The following is a 24,867-nucleotide window of genomic DNA, read 5'->3' as shown; positions in this document are numbered from 1 at the left end:
CCATTTGTGAGATTTTCTTTTTGGGTTTATGTCACTGCGTTTATGCTGTGGACAGGGGTGTTGTTCCGTTTGCTGTTCCATTCACTGGAATGTTTGCCATTCCAGTAAACAAAAAATGCTGCCTGCCATCAAGTCATCAGACACTGCAGTGGCAAGGTGCACCCATTTCCTGGATGGAGAAAATAACAGAAAGCATTATGTGGTTCAGATACTGGCCCTAGACTGATAAAATGCTTATGTAAAGAGTAATGCCAATAAGCCCGGACTTTTGCATATTCCCATATATAGAAAGGCACTAAAACCATTAATTTGATATGCCTGTTTTTTGTGATTATCAGTAGTCTTTGACATTTGACTACATTTTTATTTTTAGCATATGTCCTGGCAGAACAGTTCCTCAGAGCTATTTGAGAGGTTCTCCCCTGGGCTATAGTCCTCAGTAAGTTCCCCCAAGTAAAACATACTTTTGAATTGTTAGGTTGTGCAATTTTCTTCAGTTGGACAGTCTTACCTCCTTGGAAAGACTGGAGAGGAATACTTAGGTCACTGCCACAACTCTTAGCTCTCCGTGGCTCACTGCCCTTGGAGATGAGGAGGGTAACACGTGTGGGTATTGAGTCAATATTCATTCTCTTATTATCCACTGCAAATATCAAACTACCCATTCAAGGAGTATCTTCTCCCATCAGATACATTTCCTCTGGCCCTGGCACCTTCGAAGCTCCTAGGGGGATACAATCCCACCACCTTCAGTTGCCCAGTAAGTGGTAATGGTCTGACCAAGAGAAAGGCACTCATCGCTACTAAGGAACTGATAGGTTCTCGGGTTGCTGGATAAGTTAATTTCTTCTCAATTATCATTTCAATTGGAATTTGAGGTTGATATTCATAATCTTACAAATGAACAGTTCTCAGCAATGGCTATTAGGGTTGATTGTCAAGTATGGTCATTGTATATTTATTTCTTTTTCAGTCTTTAAGTCCTTAAGCCTCCCACTTGGAAGAAACAATTTGCTGGAATTTCACATGTGTGAGCATAACTTTACTTTGAGCATTCTTTGGCATTTCCTTTCTTTGGGGTTGGAATGAAAACTGACCTTTTCCAGTCCTATGGCCTCTGCGGAGTTTTCCAAATTTGCTGGCATATTGAGTGCAGCACTTTCACAGCATCATCTTTCAGGGTTTGAAAGAGCTCAACTGGAATTCCATCACCTCCACTAGTTTTGTTTGTAGTGATGCTTCCTAAGGCCCACTTGACTTCACATTCCAGGATGTCTGGCTCTAGGTGAGTGATCACACCATCGTGATTATCTGGGTTGTGAAGATCTTTTTTGTACAGTTCTTCTGTGTATTCTTGCCATCTCTTCTTAATATCTTCTGCTTCTGTTAGGTCCATACCATTTCTGTCCTTTATCGAGCCCATCTTTGCATGAAATGTTCCCTTGGTATCTCTAATTTTCTCGAAGAGATCTCTACTCTTTCTCATTCTGTTGTTTTCCTCTATTTCTTTGCAGTGATTGCTGAGGAAGGCTTTCTTATCTCTCCTTGCTATTCTTTGGAATTCTGTATTCAGATGTTTATATCTTTCCTTTCTCCTTTGCTTTTCACTTCTCTCCTTTTCACAGGCTTTGTAAAGCCTCCCCAGACAGCCATTTTACTTTTTTGCATTTCTTTTCCATGGGGATGGTCTTGATCCCTGTCTCCTGTACAATGTCACAAACCTCCTTCCATAGTTCATCAGGCACTCTACTTCCACTATAAAATCACTGCAGATGGTGATTGCAGCCATGAAATTAAAATATGCTTACTCCGCAGAAGGAAAGTTATGACCAACCTAGATGGCATATTAAAAAGCAGAGACATTACTTTGCCAACAAAGGTCTGTCTAGTCAAGGCTGTGGTGTTTCCAGTGGTCATGTATGGATGTGAAAGTTGGACTGTGAAGAAAGCTGAGCACCGAAGAATTGATGCTTTTGAACTGTGGTGTTGGAGAAGACTCTTGAGAGTCCCTTGGACTGCAAGGAGATCCAACCAGTCCATTCTAAAGGAGATCAGTCCTGGGTGTTCTTTGGAAGGACTGATGCTAAAGCTGAAACTCCACTACTTTGGCCACCTCATGCGAAGAGCTGACTCATTGGAAAAGACTCTGATGCTTGGAGGGATTGGGGGCAGGAGGAGAAGGGGATGACAGAGGATGAGATGGCTGGATGGCATCACTGACTCGATGGACATGAGTTTGGGTGAACTCTGGGAGTTGGTGATGAACAGGGAGGCCTGATGTGCTGCAATTCATGGGGTCGCAAAGAGTTGGACACGACTGAGTGACTGAACTGAACTGGACACGTGTGAATGGCAAAGTTTTGTCAAACTGGAGCCTAGACTCACTTATTATTTTCACAGGATAAACATTTGTCATCAAAGCATAGAGACTTTCTTAAATTAACAAACACTTAACTTTCACACTGAATTACAGATAAAACTCCAATTAATGAGTAATGAATGATAGTTCTTTAGGGAAATTAGCTTAAATTTGGTCTTCAGTGGAAGCACCTGCAATAAATCAAACAGGCTTAATCAAATGCTGCCTAATAATGAACTTTAGGGAATCTGCTAGAATATAAAGATAAGAATTATTTGAAGTCGATATACCAATTGACAGTGTGTAGAGAGGAACTTCTTGGAGTGTTTAGATAATTGGTGTGAACTGCGAAACACTTAGAGTACTATTTGCTGCACTTTAATAAACATCCTTGGGTATCTAACTTCTTAGAGTAACCTAGTTGGCAGTGAAACCCTTTAAAGTGCTGCAGGTGGTTGGACCAGCTGGAGAGGGAGGTAAAGGAGGTACAATGGAGTGTGAGAGCAGAGAAGCCCCCTCAGTTCAGTTTTACTATTTCATGGGTAAGAGCTAACATGTCATTTCCCCTGGCCTTGTCTGAATTCCTGGCTTCTGGGCTCCAGGCTAAGGCTGAGACACCTGGAGGTGAGCTAAGCTCAGGAAGAACTGAAGGGGTTGGGCTAGGGTCATGGCTAGGGGCGTACCACCTGGACCCAGATGGGAATCCCAAATGCCACAGTGATTATGGCTGTGCCTCACCCCTCAGCCACATGCAACCACCAAATCCAGATTCTCTGCCTCTCACTATGCTGGGTACATTCCTAAGAGGAGCAAAGAAAAGTGTCCAAGGGAAGAAATCTAGAGTCTTCTTTTTCACAAATGCTGAGAGAAACACGATGTCAGGGTCTCATCTCAAACGCAGCCTGTCCAATGTCAAGTTCACACTTCCACATAAGCCTATTTCATCTACATTTCCCACCCCAGTGGCTGGCAATGTTGGGAAACAGCAGTTTTCCTGAAATCCTTCAGATCTCACCCCTTTAGCCAGCTGGTCACCAAAGCTGGTCAAGTCTGCTGCTGCTGCTGCTAAGTTGCTTCAGTCGTGTCCAACTCTGTGCGACCCCACAGACGGCAGCCCACTAGGCTCCCCTGTCCTTGGGATTCTCCAGGAAAGAACACTGGAGTGGGTTGCCATTTCCTTCTCCAATGCATGAAGGTGAAAAGTGAAAGTGAAGTTGCTCAGTCCTGTCCGACTCTGAGCGACCCCATGGATTGCAGCCTACCGGGCTCCTCTGTCCATGGGATTTTCCAGGCAAGAGTACTGGAGTGGGGTGCCATTGCCTTCTCCGTGGTCAAGTCTACCTTTCATCATTAAGAGGGTAGTAGGCTTTGTCTTGCTCTCATCCTGCCATCTGTGCCCACAGACTCTGCCATCCCATATCATTGGTGGAATGGTTCCCCTTGAAGATTCAAGGCTGTATTATGCTGCCATCAGGGACTGCACCATTCCAGTGAACAAAGAAAGAAGTCTCCGTGAAGAGCAGAGGAACCGAGTGCCTTAGGAGTGGCAGAGATGAGAGTCTGAGAAAGGCAGCTGAAGGGGGTGGGGGGGGGGCGCTTAGCCTCAAGGTAGGGGCTCAAGCTCACTCAAAAAAAGCATAATACTGGTAGTGGGTCAGAACTTTTAACAAATAGCTATATCATACTGGTTACATGGTCTCAGCTTTACAATTTTCTGTTCTATAAAATGGTGATGATGATACATCATAGGGTTGTGAAGATTTAATGAGCTAATACATTTATCATGCTTAGAACAGTGTCTGGCACAGAAAAGTTCTCAATTTTTAGATTTAATAATAATCCTCATAAAAACCCTCTGAGATAATGTTGGCTCACTTATTCATTCAAGTATATTCATCTAGGGACACATGAGATCAACTGGATTCACTTAAAGGAGCTTCCTCACAGCCCTGTGGGAAAGACTAGAGAGGACAATGACGAGGCAGCATCGTGGTGCGCACAGAGCGCCCGGGTCAAAAAGGGTTGTTGGTTACCTAATTCTGCTGAGAGGCAGGCAGTGCCCCCCAGGTGACGCTTGAAGTGGGTGTGGAGCGTTCACAGTTGCAAAGGCAAGAAACGTATTTGTGCTGCCTTCTGGTGACGGGGCTGGACAGACACATTTCTGAGTTAGGCTGACTCAAGACTGGTGAGAAGGGGAGAGGGTATGGGAAAAAGTCACGATAGCCTCTTGTCCTGCCCCAAGGACTTGGATCTCAGATCTAGAGGTGCGGGGGAGTCGCTACATAAGTGCACAGCAGAGTGATATGACTGAAGGGTGTTTAGGATAGACTTACTTATCCTCTGGCATCAGTGTGAAAGGCTATGAGGATAGTGAAGCAGGTGGGTACAGAGGAAGTGAAAGAAAGAAATCAATCTCAGCAGTTAGGACTCCTCACTCCTTTTCCTATACTCCCTTGGCACAAGTAACCCAAACATTAACCTATCAATTCCATGGTTATATAAGTAAACAGAAGGTTACTAACTACAAGTTTGAAAAACTCTGATATTTACATTCCAGCATACAACAGCCTTAGGACTGTGGAATAAGCTAGATGCATCAGGTAAGTTTGAAGTTTAAAAAAAAAAAAGACCAGAGCCATGTGTATGTTGTCTCAAGACCAGTTTATTTATTGGTATATACACACCCACACTCAACACCCACACACACCCATCCACCCATTCTTGATGCACTGAGCCAGTACAGTGCTGAGAAGGGACCTGATAAGACACAGAAAGCTGATGGTGGGGGCGGGAAGGGTATGGGTCACTGGTGACTCTCCAGATAAAAAGTATATTGATGGTGAGGCAGAAGATACACCAAGACAAGAATCTTCCATCAAATACCTCCCAAGAAACCCTGAACAGACCTGGATCCTGCTAGTTGCTGCCTTATAACATAACCAATTAAGATAGGGTTAAGTTGCAGAGGAGAAGCTGGAACTGAATTTCCCATTTAGCTAGCCCATCAGAGTTCCCTGAAGGAATCAGATGGCCTTATGGTCTCTGATTGTGAGTTCATCAATCACAGGAATCTGGGGCTCCTCCATAATCTTAACATCCATTACCCAGGGACAGGGGCTCTTTCTCTCCAATCGACTCATTTTCTGCTCAAGAACTCCTCCGGCTCCATTGCCAGTGGCCGACAGCTAGGAAGGGCAGGTGAATACCTTGTCCAGATGCATGGAAGCCCACCCAGCCCCACCACTCTGCAGCAGAAGGCTGTAAGTGTGGCACTGCCCCAGGCTCCATCACTCCTTCTAGACAGGATTCTCTGACCCTTCATCTGACCTGCTAGCCTAGCCCCTACTCAGACCCAAATCAGCTTGCAAACTAGCTGCTCAGCCACCTGAAGGTTGGCACTGCACTGGCCCCTCTCCAGGTAATATGCCCCAGGTAACATGCCCCAGGTACTTTTCCTCTCCTTTCACTAGGAAAAGCTCTGGGTTCCATCAACTCACCCTAAACTTGGGTTCCAAACACTTCCAAGCACCTTGGCAGGAGAAGTATGTGGATGAAGAAGGAGAATTTATTGGAAATGACATTCCTACCAAAGCAGGATCTATATCCCTCAGGCCTAGATGCAACCACGCTGTTGGGGAAAGCAACGGAAACTGGGAAGGTCTCAGGAATTTCTGGAGGCAGCCCCTAAACACCAAAAGCACCTTGAACAAAGAATGACAGTTTGGGGACAAGCAGGTGAATGACAGTCTTCAACAACACTGGATTTCCTGGACCTAGGACATGATTCACTAAAGGGGAAGCTTTATTTTCTTGCTAGGAGATCAGGGGAAGGAAGCCTCAGATTACCTTTTTCCCAAACCAGATTTGAAGGTCAGTGTGTTAATATATACTCAATCCACTCATTAGGTACATTTTTGTAGGGCTGGGGTTATCAAAGAAGTGGGACAAAGGGGGACAGCAAGGCAAGAAATACTGGGAGCACAGCTGGCAGTGCATGGTTAGCTCTGTTCTACCCCAGAGCCAAGATCCTTCTCCTTCCAGCCCAGCAGCAGCTCTACCCTACAGCTGGGGCAGGAGGTAATTCCCACTGCCACATGGGCTTAGAGCTACCGCAGGACATCGGCTCTCCCTCTAGCTGACCTGCCTGCAACCTCTCACTGGGCAGGAGGGCTGAATTTCCCCATGCTTATGCTTGACGTTTGGGATTCAACTTAAACCAGGGCCTAGAATCTCCACCTGAGCCTTCCTTCTTCCCAGGTTCATCATCCTGAGAAAGAATGGGGCCGTCTACATCTCCCAGCCCTCAAAGAGGTCCTGAAGGTGTGGCAGCAGCTACAAGGTGCGGATGAGTCGGGGGAGGGAAAATGGCGGGAGGGGGGATGCCAAAAGCAGACGTAGCCCATCTAGTGCAACCAAGACACGGACAGAAACCAGAAGGCCAAATAACCCAAGCAAGGAAGTCTGAAGCGCCCTTTCCTTGGAAGGGCCACCCCAGCCCTTGGTTCTGCATCCTGGTCTCCGGTGGAGTGAGCGGTCCAGACCTGTTAGATGCAGAAGACGGAAGGCGGAGTCCATGTATCTCCGTCTGCTTTCCTCTCCCTGCCGCAGACCCACAAGCATGGACGACCTGGCTGCCTCACACAAGGAGACCCAGACACATCCCAGAGAGCCTTACAAGGGACACACAGTGGACTTGGGGTAGCGGGATCCTGAGGGGTAGACGAGTATATTCTGAGAGAGGAGACTAGGAGCCCTGGGAGTAAGGGGAACCAGCAGGACGGTAAGGGCTATCCGAGCCTGTGAAACCAAGCAGGAGGAAGCTGGCCTTGCGGGGCTGTGGCTAGTCCCGGAAGGCGGAGAGCATGTGTCCGTAGAGATAGTGGGAGCGAGCTGAGAGAGAGAGAGAGAAAGGCATTTGCGCAGTGAGTTGGGAGCGACCCCCCGAGAGACGGGTTGCAAGGTATCTGCGGCGTGCCTGTAAGCTCGAAGCGCCCAAAGCCTGAGAAAGCAGTAAGGGCAAGCGGAACAGGGGGTGCGATCAGCGCTGGAGCAGCAGGGCCGGCCCGCCAACCACGGGCGCGGGGAGGCCTTGAGCCGGCGGACGGCGGGCGCGGAGCGCCTGTGCCCCGGGCCCGGCCCCTCACCCCGAGCCGCGGGCACAGCCGCGAAGGACCCGGGGTGGGAGGCGGGCTCAGCAGGAGTAGGTCCGCACTGCTGGGGTCTCCAGTCTCCGCGCCCCTGCCGTCTGGACTAGGAGTCGACAGCCGCCGGGGAACACAGAGCAACGGGTTAGTGAGCGTGAAGCTCGCAGGTGGGGCCCTCCCGCCCGCGGCCGCGTTAGCAGAGCCAGCCCCGCCCCGCCCCGCCCCGCCTCGCCTCGTCTCGTCTCGCCTCGCCTGCCGCTCACCTTCAGGCGTGATCTTCTTCCGCGGGGACGGTGGAGGCGGCACGGGCCCCACGGTGGACGCGCGGAAGGTTGCCGGGAGCGTGTCGGCCGCGGTGCTGAGCGAGGCGCGGCCGTGGGGGTCCCGCGGACGGAAGCGTTTCCTCCAGGAGGGCGCGCGGCGGAGCGCCTTGTCTTCCCCCTGCACGGGGGGCACGCAGAAGCCCGGGGCTAGGGCGCTACGGCCGCCCTTCGTCCCTGCCTGGGAGGGCAGGTAGTGCCTGTTCTAGGGGAACTTTTCCCTTCAGAAACAACGGAGCAAGGTCACGTCCCATTTCCGGCCCTCAGCCTTTCCCTGTGGAAAATGACTGGACGAAGCGGATGGCTCCGGAGAGCCCTTGCGACTCTTAAGTCCCCTGTGTCTAGGCGAGGTGCGGTCCCCTCTGTTCGAATCTGACATCCTGCCGTTTAACTCAGTTTCCCTGTCGCCTCAATCATCTCAAAGTGGGCTTGGGATGCCCACTGACCTTTAAAATATCCCTTCTCTCAGCCTCATGCATGGGAAGTGGTCACCAGCCAGCCTCCATGCGCTCCTTCCTGCCCTTCTGGAGACTCAATATGGCTTTAGGCCCAGTGTCCTGGAGAAGTGCTGGGTCGGGAGCCAGGAGACTTGGCTTCCATTTTACTAGCTGTGTGACCCTCAAAGGTGATCTCTCTGAGCTTCAGTTTCATTATCTATAAATGTACAGGCTGCCTATCTGCTGGATCTGGGGAGAGCAGTGACAGGGCAGGCAGATGGCCAATCTGAATAGGCTCCGCCAAAGGCAGTGGACAGCCCCCTGCTATCTGCCTGCTGTATTGCCAGCCAGGCCTCCAAAATAACTATCTCTGCCAAAGGGCACCCAGAGCCATAACCCTACAGGATGTCCCTCTGCACAAGCCTCCCAACCCACCCTTCAGAGCCCACATCCACCCTCCTTGGCGGCCATGCCTAAAACCCCTCAACCCTTGTGTTGGCAGAACTGTCGCAGGTAGAGGGCTACCAGCGGGACTGAGAGACACCAACCCACCAATTCTCACCTCAACAACCTCTACCAGCCCCATTAGGGTTTGCTGCTCCTGCTCCGAGTAGGCAAATGTTCCCATCAGTTCTTAGCACCATGTATCTCTGTCATAGCATTTTTTAATGTACTGATGAGATTATCTCATCAATTTATTTCTCTTCTCGTCTTCCTTCTCTCCCCCACCTCCACTTTCAAATTCTAATCTTCATGGGGCAGAGATTTTGTTCTTTTTGTTTCAACCAATATATTCCCCAGCCTCTGAGTAGTGCCTGGGAACACTGTAGGTACTCAATAAATAATTGTTAAATGGCAGCTGGCCTCCTATGCACACATCCCATCCCTGAGTTTATGAGGAACTTTCCTCATCAGTTCTGTCTTCCCCATGACCCTATCCTTATCCTAGTTCTGAGACCCTTCTTTTCTGCATGCTTTCTCTCCATTTCCACCTTCAGCCAACACTAAGGTCTTCTTTCTGTTTTTCTCCCCTGTCCTCTAAGTCAGGTGTTCTTTCTGTTCAGCATCTCCTCATTTCCCTTGAGTCCTGCTATCCCTGTACAGGAGAACTGGATCTAGCCCTCCAGGGCCTTAAAGCTTGAGAAGGGAGACCGAGAACCAGAACTGTCAGAGAACATAGTTCCAAGAGACAACCCAAGATTGCTTATGATGTGCTTGATGGCTGGACAGGAGGCAGGCTCTTGGATCTCCAACCTCCCCCCTGCTACTGCCCCATAGCCCCAAATCTCATATTATTCATGGGACCTGGCCTTCTATTTTAAGCTTCCTTTTAAAAAATCAGTTCTCTCCAGCCCTGCACCCAACTGCATCCCAGAAAGACCACTACATTGCCAAGATAATATCACCTACTCAATAACTCCGCCTCAATGTCTGACGCCTGGTATCTCCACTTTTAGGAGGCAATGGAATGTAGGAAAAAGAATACAGGAATCAGATACACTTTTGCTCCAGTCTTGCTCTGCCACATACCAGCCTATGACTGTAGATAAGTTACCTGTGACAGCAAGTTACCTCTTTGATCTTCAGTTTCATCTGTAAGATGGGATAATAGCCTGTCTCGTGTGATTATTACTAGCATAAAATAAGATGTCTGCCATCACTTCACTACCATGCCTTGCCCCATGCCTGGCCCAGAATAGGCATTCAAAGACTATTTTTGTCAGGACTGAAGGAGTAAAGACCTTTCTAAATTAGAAAGCACCATTCAAAGATTTATGAGAAAGCTCTATCAAAGAAAGCTTAGATCCTAGTGTATGGGAAATAAAGGAATGTCCTCCTTGTAGGGGCATTGGGAAGATTCAGATCTCAGAACGGGGACACCTAGTGGGGTTTGGCAGTTTATCTCCTTGACTGAAATACACACACACACACACACACACACACACACACACACGTGTGTGTATGGTAAATAACATACTCCAAATTTCAAGGTACCTCTGTGAAGAAAACACCCCTTTACAAATTCTGTGTGTTTCTGAGTGTGTCCTATCTACCAAGGCAGAGTAGTCATTCCACAAACAGGTTTTATTCCTGTTAAACCCAACCAAGAAAAGATTAACTGATAAGTAGGTAACACTAATGGTGTCCCATAAGGAGGCCCAGAAGTCTAAAGAGAGGCACTGATGGGGTGGGGGTGCAAACAAAGGGAAGCTGCACAGAAAATGGGGATCAGCAGATCTGATTGAAGATGGAGAAACTAAAAATAAATAGTCTGGGCTCTTTTTTAACTCGTTTGGAACCAAGGCAGCTAAGGTGGACCTGACAGGGAGGGCAGGCAAGGCTGATGATAGGAAAGTGAGTAGGGAGGTGGAAGGGGAGAGAAGGCAGGCACTGAGGGGACTGTGTCCTCAGGAAACCCATGTGTTAGTAGGCATCTCTTACAGAAGTATTATGGCCAGAACTTAGGAGTCTTCCCAGAAACAGTCCAGCCTAAACTTGAGAGGAAGGCCAGACAAAATCTAGTTGGAAGGGACTGTTTCTTCAGTGACCAGGGCACATGAGTAAAACTAGAGGGGAAGCTGGGATGATAGCAGCCTGAGCCATGTGTGTAACTATGTCACACTGAACTGAGGAACATGTGAGCAAACCTGTCATTGAATGACCTCAGCGTAACTTCCACCTCCAAACAATCACACTGCTGGGCGGGATGGAAACTTTTGAACAGGTTGGAGATGTGCTTTGCTGACAACACTGAAAAGAGGAGGTCTAAGAGATACAGTCGGAGAAGGCAATGGCACCCCACTCCAGTACTCTTGCCTGGAAAATCCCATGGATGGAGGAGCCTGGTGGGCTGCAGTCCATGGGGTTGCTAAGAGTCGGACACGACTGAGTGATTTCACTTTCACTTTTCACTTTCTTGCATTGGAGAAGGAAATGGCAACCCACTCCAGTGTTCTTGCCTGGAGACTCCCAGGGACGGAGGAGCCTGGTGGGCTGCCATCTATGAGGTCACACAGAGTCAGACATGACTGAAGTGACTTAGCAGCAGCAGCAGCAAGAGATACAGTAACAGGTATGATCCCAAAGAGATTGCCTTTGGGGGAAACCTCTGAGCTTCTGTAGTTAGGGGGTTTGGGGCACAGAGTTCGAAAATGCTAGAGGTTCAAGGAAGAAGCTTCATAGAGACTTCTCTAGGCCTATTGCTAGGCCTGTTTCTGCCTCCTCAACCCCCTGACATCATCCCCATCCTCTATGGCTCTCCTCTTTTAGGTTACTCCACCAATCATCAACCCAAGGAAAGAAGAACTCATGAACTTCAATGAACCAGCAGTGACCACCAAATCTTCAAGGTCCCCAGTTAACAGCTAGGTACTCACATCATCCAGCTTCCGGTCTGTGCCCAAAGCCAACAGGTTGTTGAACTCTCTCTCCAACACTTGGCGTGCCTAGAGTGCACAAGGTGAGACAGGGAGAGTAGGGAGGGGCTATGGTTACTGACTTCTAATACCATCTTTCACCTGTTTTGTAGGGAGTACAAGGGTGGAGATGGGGTTTTCAGTTCATTTAACCCATTGGCCTTTGATACTGTTCCTTTAGGCCTGACCTTGGTGTCCGCCTACAGGTCAAACTGTAAAGCTTAGGATTTTTCCATATGGAGCTAATTAGAAAACTATAATTTAAAAAAAAACAACTATAGAACACATGGATGGACAGGCTTCACTAACTGGGGGCAAAAACCAACAGTTTGTCTATAAGGGAATATCGTGGCATACTACCTCTCTGAAGGGATAAATATGCATGGAGAACATGTATAATAAAGATTTATTTAGATTATATAAATGTATTTTATGAGCTTCCAAATAAAAATTTTAACTTAGGAGACTGCTCAGTCATGGATATTGGTAGCCCTTAGGCTGTGTGGGGCATAAAGGCCTTCTGTAGGCCTCCTAGTACTTTAACTCACTAGATTTGAGAAATGCCAGAAACAAGGAAATTTTCAAAATTGCCACCAGATATTTTTAACCATTTTTAGTGAAGGATTCCATATTGGATCAGATCCTACTTCCCTTAATAGCTAAGCTAAATGAATGGGTCAGAAAAACAAGAATGGTTAGAGAGCAACAGAGGGGTAGCCCTGCTACTGTTTACAGATGTATTGCTATCCACAAAAACTGGATGTATGTAGAGACAGGAAACAAGACAAAACAAGCCCATTTCTGAGTAGAAAATACTAACCATAGAATTCTGTGAGGACGGTCTTTGTTGGTAATGGGTAATATTTTTATAAATGATCAAAAGAGAGACGCACAGTTAATTTTCAAGTATCCAGATGACACTGTTCCCCTGGGTAGTGAAAAATGATTATGAAGCTGTGTAAGTGGGCAAGAAGGCGACCAATGAGGCTGGAGGTGGACAATCATAGAGATATTGCATTTTGTGGGGAAATCTCAGCTCTTCCTAGAGAACAAGGGGAATCTGTGCGATCCATTCTGACTGGTGGGGATGGGTCACTGTAAAGACACTACAGGACACCCTGGGCTTGTGTGCTGCTATCACCCCTAAAAGGCCAATACACCACCAAAATTACGAGACAATTCAACACTACCTTGCACAAGCAAAAACTTGTCTGTTCCCAGAATAGCTTGTGCAGCTCTGGTGGTTGAATTTCAGAAGATATATGACAGCTGCAAACAGTCCAGACAAGGGTAGCTAAAATGATCAGGGCATGGAAACAACTCTATATGAGAAAGGCTAAAAGAATTAAGACCACTCTGTCTGGAAAGACAAAGCCTCAGACCCAGAGGTAGCACAATCAGGGTTTATGAAATGACAGAAAGTAGAACTAGTCAAAAACAAACATCTGTACCAAATCACAGACAATTAGGATGAGGCAGTTGTCCTCCCCAGGGGGAGCCCAATGTGAATTACATTTAGGAGAAATAAAATCAGGAAGTATTTTATACAACAGGTAGTAATTCTCGAGTCCATTATCCACAGGAAGTTAAAAAGGTCAAACATAAATAAGTTCAAGAGAATTTAGTTATATTCTTAGATGATAGCTCCATAATAAATATGAAATGTAATGGAAGGAGATGTCTAATCTTTTGAGCTGTTGACAGGGAGACAAAGCTTTGGCATGGAGCATCTCTGGGCTGTGTTATTTGGTATATTTAGCTTTCTTAAACCTAGGGACCCAGGAGCAGATCCCTAAGATGGGAAACAAAGGAGATACAGGTTCTCTGGTCCTTTTGGGCCCTAGGGCTAGGGCTATTCATTTTTCTCAATGAATAGTCAGGTCAGAAAAGCAAGTTGAGGCAAAGTCTCAACTGCAGTGATGTGGCTGGGAGGAGATGGAGGTGCCCACTGCAGGGGCACCAGGCCTGTGCTGAGCATGTTCTGTTTGTGAGGAACACTTGTTTCCTAGGGAACTTGGTTATGCACAAGGACCACTTGGAGGTTTGAGGACATTTGTGATCCCCTCTAGGACAGGCCTCCCACCAATCCATAAACCTATGCATATCAGAGGGAAAGAAAGCAAGAGGAAAGGGAGACCGAGATTGAGACTGATGACAAGTATGCCCACCTGGGTATTTTGTGTGGGTATCTGGAGAACCAGGGCCAGTGTGTTGTGGTCAAAGTTCTCATCCAGGGCCAGCAAAGCGCCATGCACACCACTCTCATGGAGGTTTCCTGCGTAGTCTCGGAGCCCAATAGATTGGACCCAATGAACTACCTGGTCATTGGTCCAGACCAGCACATCTGGAGGGTGGGGGCAGAAAAGCAGCAGAGACAGGTGTGGCCAAAGCCTCTCCAGGGAAAGAAATGGAGGTCCCTGGACCCAGAGCTCCAGTCTACCCTGTTTGTCTTGGCTCCTACCCACTCCCACCCCCCTTAACTTTCCACATCTTCTTTCTGTCCTCCCTGGGACCTGAGCTCTTGGAGAACCAGCCCATACTACTCCATTCTTGCCAGCCTGCAGGTTCAGGCCAATAGGCTTTCTCCCCAGACCCCCTGTATCAGGGATCCCCTGTCCCTAGGCAGGAATGGCCCTTTTCTTAGTCTTTCTACGTTCAAGGTCTCTCCTAAGACTTGCCTTTCTTTCTGGTCAAACCCCACCCACAGCACCAAGTTCTCTGAGCACTGTCTCACACCCTTGCATTTGTCTGGTTGGTGGCCCTGTCTTGTGTGTGGGGCGGGGGCTGCTTCTTCTCCAACAGGTGGCAGCATCCTCTGGGCGGAGCCTGTGTCTCCCTGCAGGCTCTGCCTTCCCTCTCAGATTTGGATCTCTGCTGTGGCACGGGACACCTCTCCTGTCTTCCCTCAGCCGGAGGCAGGTCTGTGTGGCAGGCCCTCGTCCCCCCAGGCTGCTTCCACAACCCTCAGAGGAGGCTCCATCGAGCCTGATAGGCTTACCCTTGATCTCATGCTGGCTCTCCTCCCGCCGCTTCTCCAGCTCCTTCCGGTCATAATTCAGCCTCTTCAGGCACATGATGCCATACTGAAGACTGGTTCTGCAGGCACACAGCCCCCCTGAGCCAGAGCCTCAGTGGGGATGCATTTCAACCTCATCTGCCCCATATCCAGCACCAGTCACAGCACATCAAGACCTACATCCTCCAGTACAAAGAGCGTCCCAGCCTGCTCCTTCTCCACCTTCCCCAGGGCTTAGATATGATCCATTCAAGGGTTACTACCCTACCCATCTTCCCTCTAAGCCAGGGTGTGGGCTTGACTGATGAAGGAAACTTCTTTGAATGATAGCAACATGTCCTTCCCTCTCCAGGGTCTGAAATGACAAAGACCCGTACAGATACTCTTTTGTGTGCCCATTTCATTGAGTCCCTAAAATGGCCTATGGTATGACCTGCCCCTATACTGACAGCTCCGCTGTTCCTCAGACACGGCAGGCATGCTTGGGCTCTGTGCCTTGGGGCCTCTGCAGTGGCTGCTCCTTCCGACTGTGACATCCCTCCCCCTTAGACTGCTACGTGGCTCATCCTCCTGTCTCCTTTAAGTTTTTGCTCAAATGTATTTCAAGTTGAGTAGTTACCTTGTCCACCTGATTTAAAACTGCAACATCACCAGCATCACCCCCAGCCCATACTCCCAATCCACCTTACTCTGGTCTAATTTTTTTCCTACCACCTTTTATCTATTAACATTCTGTATATTTATAATTCCTTGCTATGTCTCCCAGTTACAATGTAACTGCAAGCTTTGTTTTGTTCACTGATGTATCTTAAATCCCTAGAATGGTGCTTGACACAGTCCATAAATGTAAACATCATAAATCCTAAATGGATTACATGAAATAATTCACATAAACTATTAAAGTACTTTAAACTGTACCAGGTACATAGTATGTACTCAGTAAAAAATGACTAAGCCAGGCCAAAACCCAAGGACTGCAGAAGGGACCCCACAGGCTATCAGTCCAAGTTCTGACCTAATGCAAGAGTCACCTCTTTGACAACCTTCTGAGTAGTATGAACACCTGTGCCTGAACACTTCTGGTGACAGGGAACTCACTACCTCTCAATGCAGCTCATTCCACCTTGAGCAGCTTTCCTTGTAGTGTTCTTTAAACTTGAACACTACTGTGCCATTCAGCCTCTCTGGATTTTATCATCTATAAAGTGGAGGAATAGAATAGAAGGTCTCTCCCAACTCCAGCTGCTTTTGACTACCATTGAGCTCATTGCTTTGTGAGATTAAATCATGCTGGATTGCTCCCTACTTTTCTTACCTCAGTTCTACCCAGGTAGCCCATCTGCCTAGAAAAGAATCCCATATAGCTCAGAGACACCATTTCTAGGAACTGTTTTCTGGCTCACGACCTTTAAGCCTTTTGGTCCCTGGAAGGAGGGCAGATGCACACATACCTCCTAACTGGAAATGCTTCTAACTGCGATCCTACTATAATTTCAGTTCAGTTCCTATGACTTTCAAAAAGCTGTTGTATGGTATAGCAGAAATATAAAGCCCTTAACGTCAGATCAGTCTGGGTCTGAATGCCAGCTGTGCCACTCTCCAGCTGAGTGGCACTCGGCATATGTGAAACGGGGGTAGTGCCTCTCCTGCAGAATCACCATGAGCATTAAAGGTGATCCTGTATGACAGGGTTTAGTCCAGCCCCTGAAATATAAGAGGCACTCAGTAATGGTGCCACTCTTAGGAGGACATTGCTGATTATTGTGTGTGTGTGTTCTCATATCAAAATCGGAGATGCTCATGGAAACCTGCTCAATAGAATACTATGGTCTAAGGAAAAGAGCTCTCAGTGAGGTGTCAAGAACGAATGTTGGCCCCATTCTGCAGCCACTTGACTTGAGACCTGGTGACACTCAGTCTCTATTGGACTTGTTTTCTCCATCTGTGAAAGATGTTTTTAAATATCTCCTCCTCATCGTTAAAAAATTATAACTTAAAAAACATTTTTTAAAGATGAGAATATGCTTATGAAATACTGAGTGGAATGAAAGCTGTTATAGACATAACTGAGGTAATAAGGAATGCAGAAATGCTTCATTAACACTGAAGTGCTGACGATTTGGGGCTGCAGATGTGTATAGTCTGAGTCTCTCTCCTGGGACCTGGGCAAAGGGTCAGAGGAAGACTTCTATAACGCTGGGCAGGGCTGGGCTGCCAGATCCTGAAGCAGCCGAGGCACATCTCAGCTTGGTGGGCAGTGGCCCTTCTCTCTCCAGCCCCATCAATCACTCAGCAAGGACAGGTGCAGCTAGGTCTGGCAGCCTCCCAGACTGACAGAGACAAAAGAGTGCCTTTCAGCCCTAGCGGTGAGGGGGGAGGGCAGACACAGCTAACGGTTCCGGCACAGGAGGTTCTCCGGCATGGTGGTAAGAGAACTGGGTTTGTGTCAGGAAACTTGCATTCTGATAGTATCCTTGAGTGACCTTGGGCTGCTGCTCCTTCCTATCCCTCAGTTTCCTCAGCCATAAAAATATAGAGGCTAACTAATCTATTCCAAATACAATTTGCTCTTTATGAGTTGGAGAGACCAAGGGACACCTGCAGATTCCAAATAGAACCTTGAAAAGCCACACACTCTCAGTTGTAACCTTTGACACATTAACCACTCAAGGCAAAAGAGCTGGCTCAGATAGTTGGTATGATGTGAAGCTGAATGTTAAAAAGGACTTCCTAAAACCTATAAACTCCTGGAACTATTACCACCCACTTTACTCTCCCACCCAAACGCCAGCTGGGGTCAAGCACATATTTCAAATGAGTGAAGCAGTCTGGAGGGGGTAGGAGGACCTGGGGAATACCTATGTTTTAGGAGGGCTGCCTCCCTAGCTCCAGCTGGTTGTTTCCATGATCCTGTTTTTCAAGAGAAGCCAGACATCCAGAATTCTGTGTAATATTTCCTAGTGTTTAAATGTTGGCAACTAAAGTCATAATTTTAAAAATACAATGTAGGCCAAACAAAATACATTAGTGAGCCAAATTCTACCCTCAGGCTACCAGTTGGTGACCTCCACTGCAGACACTTTTGCACAGAAGATCTGTCAACAAAGAGAAGAACACTGGATGACTTTCTGTACAAAAAGGATGTATGTTTAAAGCTGAGAGGCTCAGATCTAGGATGTTAGCAGAGCAAGAATCCAGATAGAACTTTCCTCTGATCTTGTAAGGAATCAGGTACCTAAAATAGATGCTGGGTTCAGTATGAGTCTTCTCCGGATACATGTAGGGAATTCAGCAAGCCCCGTGACAAGAAATAAAATTCATATCTATGAGGACATTTTTCCAAGTGAAGCTAAAAAGAAATGACTGTGTCTTAAGAGTTGGAGGTGAGAGGATTGAGAGGGTAACAGGCAGGAAGGCCAGGGGTCTCCAAATGGAGGAAATAGGTTGCCAGTGTCAGACATTTTTCTGTCTCTTAAGCGGCAGGAGGAAACAAACTAGCGATTTTTTTCCTTCTCTGCTGCTGCTGCTGCTAAGTTGCTTCAGTCGTGTCCGACTCTGTGCAACCCCATAGATGGCAGCCCACCAGGCTCCCCCGTTCCTGGGATTCTCCAGGCAAGAACACTGGAGTGGGTTGCCATTTCCTTTTCCAGTGCATGAAAGTGGGAAGTGAAAGTGAAGTCTCTCAGTCATGTCCGACTCTTCACGACCCCATAGACTGCAGCCCACCAGGCTCCTCCATCCATGGGATTTTCCAGGCAAAAGTACTGGAGTGGGGTGCCATCGCCTTCTCCATACAAATTTAAAAGGAGGTTTCTCTTAAAATACTGTGTTGCCATCATGACACCTGGTTTCACCTGAAGTTAACTATTCTCAAACCTTGAGTTAACCAATGCATTTTTCTTATGGAAATATTTGTCTTAAACTATGTTAATGTACTATGCATTTACCCCAGATTCTGTCTTCAAGTCGGTTCCGCCTAATGGCTCAGAACGGACTTGACAAACCAGTATGTTATACTCAGACATTGTTCCCCTAATCTATGTAAATGAAACTATTTGTATGGCAATCTGCCCTTCTATAAGATTCAAGTCAATCGTTTTATGGCCCGGGATGAATCATCTGGTGCCAAGATTATCCCAAAATGCATCTTATGGATGAGGGGCCTGGTGCCATTCTGAGTTTTAAGACATTCCTTTCTTTCATTAACAGACTGCTAGTGACTATATAACATCCAGCTGAAGACTAACAGGGGGGTACTCTTTTTGCCCCCTTCTGATGCCTATGTCAGAAGCTTTCTCTATCTCCGTTATACTTTAATAAAACTTTATTACACAAAAGCTCTGAGCGATCAAGCCTCGTCTCTGGCCCTGGATTGAATTCTCCTCTGGAGGCCAAGAATCCCAGCGTCTTTTCATTCAGCAACAACCTTTCAGGACTAAACCCTCAAATTGCAGTGGAGACAAAGATTTGACTTTCCCTAAATGGAGATCTGTCACTATCCCAAACTGGTAAAGAAAAAGCACCTCTATTCCTGGAGACAGACCCCCAGAACGGGGGCAGACCTGTGCTGGGAGGTGGCCGTGGGCTCCAGCCTGGCTCACCGGTGGGAGCTGTCCACCATCTTCAGGTGGACCCGCAGGTCCTTCTTGGTGAGGTGATCCAGCATGCGAGCGTCCACGAGGCACTCCATGAAGTAGCTGCGGTACTGGGGGAGCCCCAGGCTGGGGAGCCACTGGTTCCCAATCCACTCGTGGTTCATATCCCCATAGACCAGGGTCTGAGGAACAAGATGGAGGAGGATGGGGGCAAAGGCAGTGTCAGCAGGTTGCAGCTAGCATATTGTTGAAGAGAGAAATCTTACTCCAACATCCATGGCAATTCAATAAAATCGCAGCTTACTTTCACTGAGAGGCTGGGGAACAATGTCTGAGTATAACATAGTGGTTTGTCAAGTGGGAGGTGGGGATTTTTAATGGAATGTTTTAAATCCTGTAATGATGTATTTCTACTCACTTATCAATTATCTACAGTAATGAAAAGAAGCATCTATCTAGGCAGCAGATAATAGGAACTCCTTCCCATCAACTTGAAAGGCATTTGTGGTGCTGTAAGGCAGACTTGCCTTCCTGATTTCCAGTCAGCCACAAGCCTGCTGAGTCCAAGGGTCAGGCTGCTTTATAGAGGACCTGCAGAGTGGCTAAGAAAGCCAGTCTTTCTTGGGAAACTGTCTTCATATGGTCCACAAGGGATTGTGTTTGACTAAAGATGTAAAAAAAAAATGAAGTAAGGTGACCTGTGCCTGAATAGCCAGTGCTCTTCTCTAAGGCTTGGTGGTCTCTCCAGAAATCCTCTAGGTCCTTTGTATGCTGTCTCCCCACCCCCAACACAGCATGTGCACAACCCCCTACCCAGTCTGGTTCTGAGAGGCCTGCTCCAGTTAATCACTGCCTCCTATCTTGCAGGCAGGGACATCTCTGACCATCTATCCTTAAAAAGAATTTTAATGGCAACCCTCCATCACTCTCTTTCTTTACCTAATCTGATTTTTTTAGAACTGAATATTTTATCTTATCTTTTAAAAAATAGTTCATACATATAAAATATATGCAGCGTATGTTCATTGTGAAGCATAAAGATGAAGTTAACATCTCTGGATGTCATCCACTGTGGCCTCCATCCCTGTGTCTTCCCCAGCTTGTGCCCTGCTCCCTCGAGAGGAAAAACCTCTCCTGAGTTTTCTATCATTCCCCTTCTTGAGAAAATGTTTTATTGGTTCTTATGGTCACTGATGCGTACTTCTTTAAATAATATAATTACATTTGCTTGGTTGAGAGTTTTAATAGAAAATCTTTTGGGACTTATAGCTTTCACGTTACATTATATGTGCGAGTCATTTATTTCCTCTGCTGAATAGTATTTTACTATGACAATATACTGTACCTGATCAGTCCAGTCTACTATTGCTGCTGTTGCCCAGTAAGTATAAACAGTGCTGCTCTGTGCTTCATTTTAATTCATGGCACTCATATCTATCTGCCATACTGTCCATTTATTTGTTTACTGTCTATCTCTCCACTAGAATATAAACCTCAGGAGGGCTAAGATTGCTTACTTCTGTAGAGCAAGGTCTAATACCTAGTAGCTGCTCAATAAATCCTTGTTAAGTGAATGAATGAAAGCCCTTTGCTAAGCTCGCCAGGGGTACCCCCGAGAGGGTCAGGAAGAGGAAGAGGAAGAGGATTCATACAAATGATCTCAATACTCCTGGGAAGAGTGTCAAACTGAGGGGAAGAGGCAGGCATGCTGGGAGCACAGCCATCCAAGGGTCCTCACCTGCCATGGTAAAAACCAGAGGTAATGAAAGGGGACTGAGGAAGGAATGAGGCAGGGCTTCAGCAGAGGAGAAACCTGTGCCCAGGGCTCTTCGTGTGAAGAGGGACCTAAAAGACCAGGGCTCAGAGTCCTCCAGGAGCAAACCTGCTGGGAGAACACCACCCCAAACTGCTGCGAGTTGGTTCTGAACAAGGGGACAGGGTCTTACCTGAGCCCAGCTGCCCTCCTCACTGTCCTGGGAACAAGTGCAGCATGTCAGGGGGAAAGAGGCAAAATCAAGAAACCTGGCAGCCTCCACCCAAGGCCCCATCAGGAGGAAAGAGCAGACACCCCAGCAGCGGGATGGGTGACTAGGGAAAGCTTGCTGGGATGGTTTCAGCACAGAAGGTGGTGCACATGCCTGGGTTTGCAGTAAACGGGGATCAAATGTGTGTGTGGCAGAATCACAGGCAGCCAAGTTCCCAGGTCCTCATCACCCTCCCTGTTCCTTCCCCAAGGATCCAGCACAAGGGCAAAGACTGGCTTCATGTCTGTAGCTGGGCAAGATGTTCCCAAGCCCTCCTCTTCTCTGCAGTACATTAGGAGCCTAGCGTGAGCCTGTGAGCCCCCTGGGATGCACCCCCACCCCCACGAACTGTTTCCATTCTCACTTCTCTCCCACCAACCCACCACTCTGAGAGCAGAACTCCATCAAACAGCAGGGATCCCAAGCTTATACTGTATCAGCTGCAACCCCCTTTGCCTTCCTATAACCTTCCCCTCATCCTCATGCAAGTCATCAGTCCTAACCCCAGACCCAGGACCCAGGGCCTGACTCACTGTTTTAGTGGACGTTGCCAGAGTTTCCATCTCTTCGTGGGTGACCCAGACATTCCCAGAAGACTGCAGGCAGAGAAGAAACCTAGCTGGTCCTGTGTTGGGGTGCCTAGGCTCCCTATCAGGCTGAGAGCCTCCAGGACAAGGACAGAGCTGCCTTCCCCAAGTCCCATCACAGGCCCAGCCCAGAATTCTGCAGTCTAGCTCTGAGCAGCTCTCTTTTATTACCGTGTCTGCACTGCTTAGCACGGTGTCTGGCACACAGAAGTACTCAGCAAATTTTTCTGAATGAATATGAATAAATGGCATGAATCTGGTATACGGACTAACCCAATCACAGAGATGGACTACAGTGAAAGATTTCCTCTGGGCCTCTATGGACAGGTTTACATTCTTCTGGAGAGGTTCGAGGGCCAGAATTTACAAATGCCCTATTTCCTCTGCTTCCCACAAAGGCCCTGTTTGCAAACTCTGCCCAAAGATCTAGAATTCCTGGAAGAGGGAGAACTGGGGAGATGGAGCTCATGGGCAGTATGTGGGAGGCAGGGAATTACACCTGCTGAGATCCTGCTGAATCAGTGCTACCACCTCTTGGAGGCCAGGTGGAACCCTCTGTGGGGACAGGAAGGGACAGGACTCAATGCTACCCTCTTCCCAATGACCCATGGGAAACTTTGCAGACACTATTCTGGGGCTTCTGAAAATATTCTAGGTGAGGGAGAGGCCACTCACAGTCCTGGAGGTGGGCGGGGCAGAGGGGCTGGTCAGCGACACCATCTCCTGGATGGCCAGCCGGAGCTTGAGCCGGTGCAGGGCATTGCTGATGCCAATTTCTCGCTGGATCTCTGTGTCCGATAGGGCTGACATGATGGCGCCACTCTTGACGTTAGCCCGGCAGGCTGCCACGTACCAAGCAGGCATCCCCACCCAGAGCTGCAGATACGAGGCACAGAGGGTAAATTCAGCCCCTTCCCCAAGATCTGGGCTTCACTCAATACTGAGAGGCAATGGTCAGGCCTCATCCATGGTCCCAGAATAGCAAATGCAGAGCAGAGGAATTTAGACATGTGGAAATGACCATCACCAAATGCTTTTTCTCATTTAACAGGAAACTCTGAGGCCTGGGAAGGTGAAGGGATTTTACCAACACAGCATGGGTGATCAGCTCCTGGGGATAGCTATAGGAAAAGTGAAACCACCTGTGAAAGTCTTATGGCTCAATGATGATTAATTCCCAGACTTAGCCACCTGAGAGACATCAGAATATAACATCCATTATGTCCCAAAGTAACAGGTGTGTATGTTTGGGAAAAGGGGGTGTTGGCTAAGTGCTAGATATGGCACTGTGCACTTCGCAGGGGAGAAACATGCGGGGAAAATGTTAGAAATGCCACCCCTGTGCCTAAGGAGTCCTTATCCTTTCTCACTCATCCTTCCCACCAGACCCGAGTAGACTTGGACTCCCTTTGCCCAGGTTTACCTCTAGCCAGGAGACCACAGTAGGGCCGTCCCACTGGGCAAAGGGCATTCCTTTTCTCCGGGCATCTTCAAGCAGCTGGTGTCTTTCAGGAAGAACAACAACAGATTTACCAGTCCTTTTTTCTTTGTCAACCATGCTTACTCTCAGGGACCATGGGCTCTGCCAAGATGTGGGCTCCCACTACCCCAGCTCCTCACCACAGGACTGCGACCTTTGCTCTATGCCTGAAACAGTGTAACACGAAGCCATGGGGAGCAACACCTCTCCATTCCCAGAGGTGAGGGCTTTCAGTTTGTTTGCACAGACATTTTCGTCTGCTCTGTCAGAGATCCCAGGTGCTGGGTCATAGCACACTTGTCTCCTTCTCCCAAAGCGCCCTTGTCTCCTTCTTGCTCAGGTCATCCTAAGAACAATCTCCCAGCCCCCACTTAGACCAGGCCAACTCAGTTCAGAAAGGGCCTTGCTGGGCTCTGACTGCCTGAGCTCAGCCCCATGGCAGTCCTGGGGCACAACAGTGAGTGAAGGGCTGGACCCCACCTTGGCAGAGCCTAGCCTGTGGTTCTTACTTCTTCTTCAGCCTTCGGTCCTTTTCTGCCTGGGTTCCCAGCTTGCCAGGCACCATGGGCTCCTGCAGACCGAGCTCAGAGTCTGTTAGTAGTACAACTAGAATGGAAGAGACAGCGTATCAGCTAGGTCCTCTGCTTCTCCTCCCAAGGCCTGGGTCAGGACTGGAGAGCAGACCAGCAGGACGCGCCTCAGCACAGGAGAGCCTGCAGGCCTGAGGGGACCACCCATTCTTCCTGGAGCCTCCACACAACATCCCTACAACCCGGCGGTCCCACAGTGGCATCAAGTGGGTCACCCCCAAGCCCAAAGAGCCTTCCCCTGGGGGCCCCAGCTCTGTAAATGTTTTCCAGCCAGATGGCTAGAAGTTGTTCCACCCTAACAGCAGCAGAATCCTAGCAGAACTTGTCCCTCTTCCAGACCAAGCTGTGAAGGAAACTTGGAAAGCCAGACTGGGCTTTGGGCTCAGCCAGGATTAGCGTGGCCTGGGCTGGGGTGGGGAAACAGGCATGCTCAGAGATGTGTGTCTGGGCCCCTTTCTCAGGGCCACTCATTTGCACAAATCACAAAATGGAACATGCATGGCTCTGTCATCTTAAGGATCTCCTGAACTGATGCCAGAGTTCATGGCAGGGGCAGCATTGTAGAATTCATTTAAGTCCCAGTCACTCCTCACAAGTATACAGGGGGCAGAGGGTAATCCAGAAATCAATCTGCAATGCTGTTTTAGGTTTAGGTGCCAACATGGTGTGGGGAACATAGGAAATCATAAGGCTCCAACACAAGATGCCTCTTGCACTGCCAGACCTCCTCAGCCCTGGCCCCTCCCGTCTGTGGCTGGCTCCACAACGTATTTTGCAAGGCCTCTGTGAGCTCACCCCAGCCTAGGATCTAAACCCACCTCTTCCATTTCTCCCACACCCTTCCCTATGCACCAAACTCTCATACCCACCCCGTCCCCCTTTCACACACAAATGCTTCT

General features: G+C 48.1%; 1 protein-coding gene across 20 annotated transcripts in view; it reads right to left on the bottom strand.

Moving 5' to 3' along the window:
* Nucleotides 1-5,001: 5,001 nt before the first annotated feature.
* PPFIA4 (PTPRF interacting protein alpha 4) overlaps nucleotides 5,002-24,867 on the bottom strand; it is a 52,498-nt gene continuing 32,632 nt past the window's right edge. For 10 of the 20 annotated variants that reach the window (XM_010812992.4, XM_010812993.4, XM_010812983.4 and 7 more), the window contains 11 exons: nucleotides 23,888-23,984; nucleotides 23,322-23,403; nucleotides 22,574-22,774; nucleotides 21,845-21,907; nucleotides 21,234-21,260; nucleotides 19,294-19,469; nucleotides 14,675-14,772; nucleotides 13,845-14,020; nucleotides 11,638-11,706; nucleotides 7,767-7,944; nucleotides 5,002-6,900 (listed from right to left, as the gene is read on the bottom strand). In XM_010812992.4, coding sequence (XP_010811294.1) covers nucleotides 6,692-6,900; nucleotides 7,767-7,944; nucleotides 11,638-11,706; nucleotides 13,845-14,020; nucleotides 14,675-14,772; nucleotides 19,294-19,469; nucleotides 21,234-21,260; nucleotides 21,845-21,907; nucleotides 22,574-22,774; nucleotides 23,322-23,403; nucleotides 23,888-23,984 — 1,376 coding nt within the window. In that variant the 3' untranslated portion in view covers nucleotides 5,002-6,691. Of the gene's footprint in view, nucleotides 7,610-7,766; nucleotides 7,945-11,637; nucleotides 11,707-13,844; nucleotides 14,021-14,674; nucleotides 14,773-19,215; nucleotides 21,026-21,233; nucleotides 21,261-21,844; nucleotides 21,908-22,573; nucleotides 22,775-23,321; nucleotides 23,404-23,887; nucleotides 23,985-24,867 lie in introns of those variants that run through there. The other 10 variants (XM_024976384.2, XM_024976387.2, XM_024976385.2 and 7 more) reach the window with 7 other exon arrangements.

This window comes from Bos taurus, chromosome 16, assembly GCF_002263795.3.
Source record: "Bos taurus isolate L1 Dominette 01449 registration number 42190680 breed Hereford chromosome 16, ARS-UCD2.0, whole genome shotgun sequence".
In the NCBI taxonomy this organism is placed as follows: Eukaryota; Metazoa; Chordata; class Mammalia; order Artiodactyla; family Bovidae; genus Bos; species Bos taurus.
The sequence above is the reverse complement of the archived record's forward strand: the minus strand, read 5'-3'. Positions and strand labels throughout refer to the sequence as shown.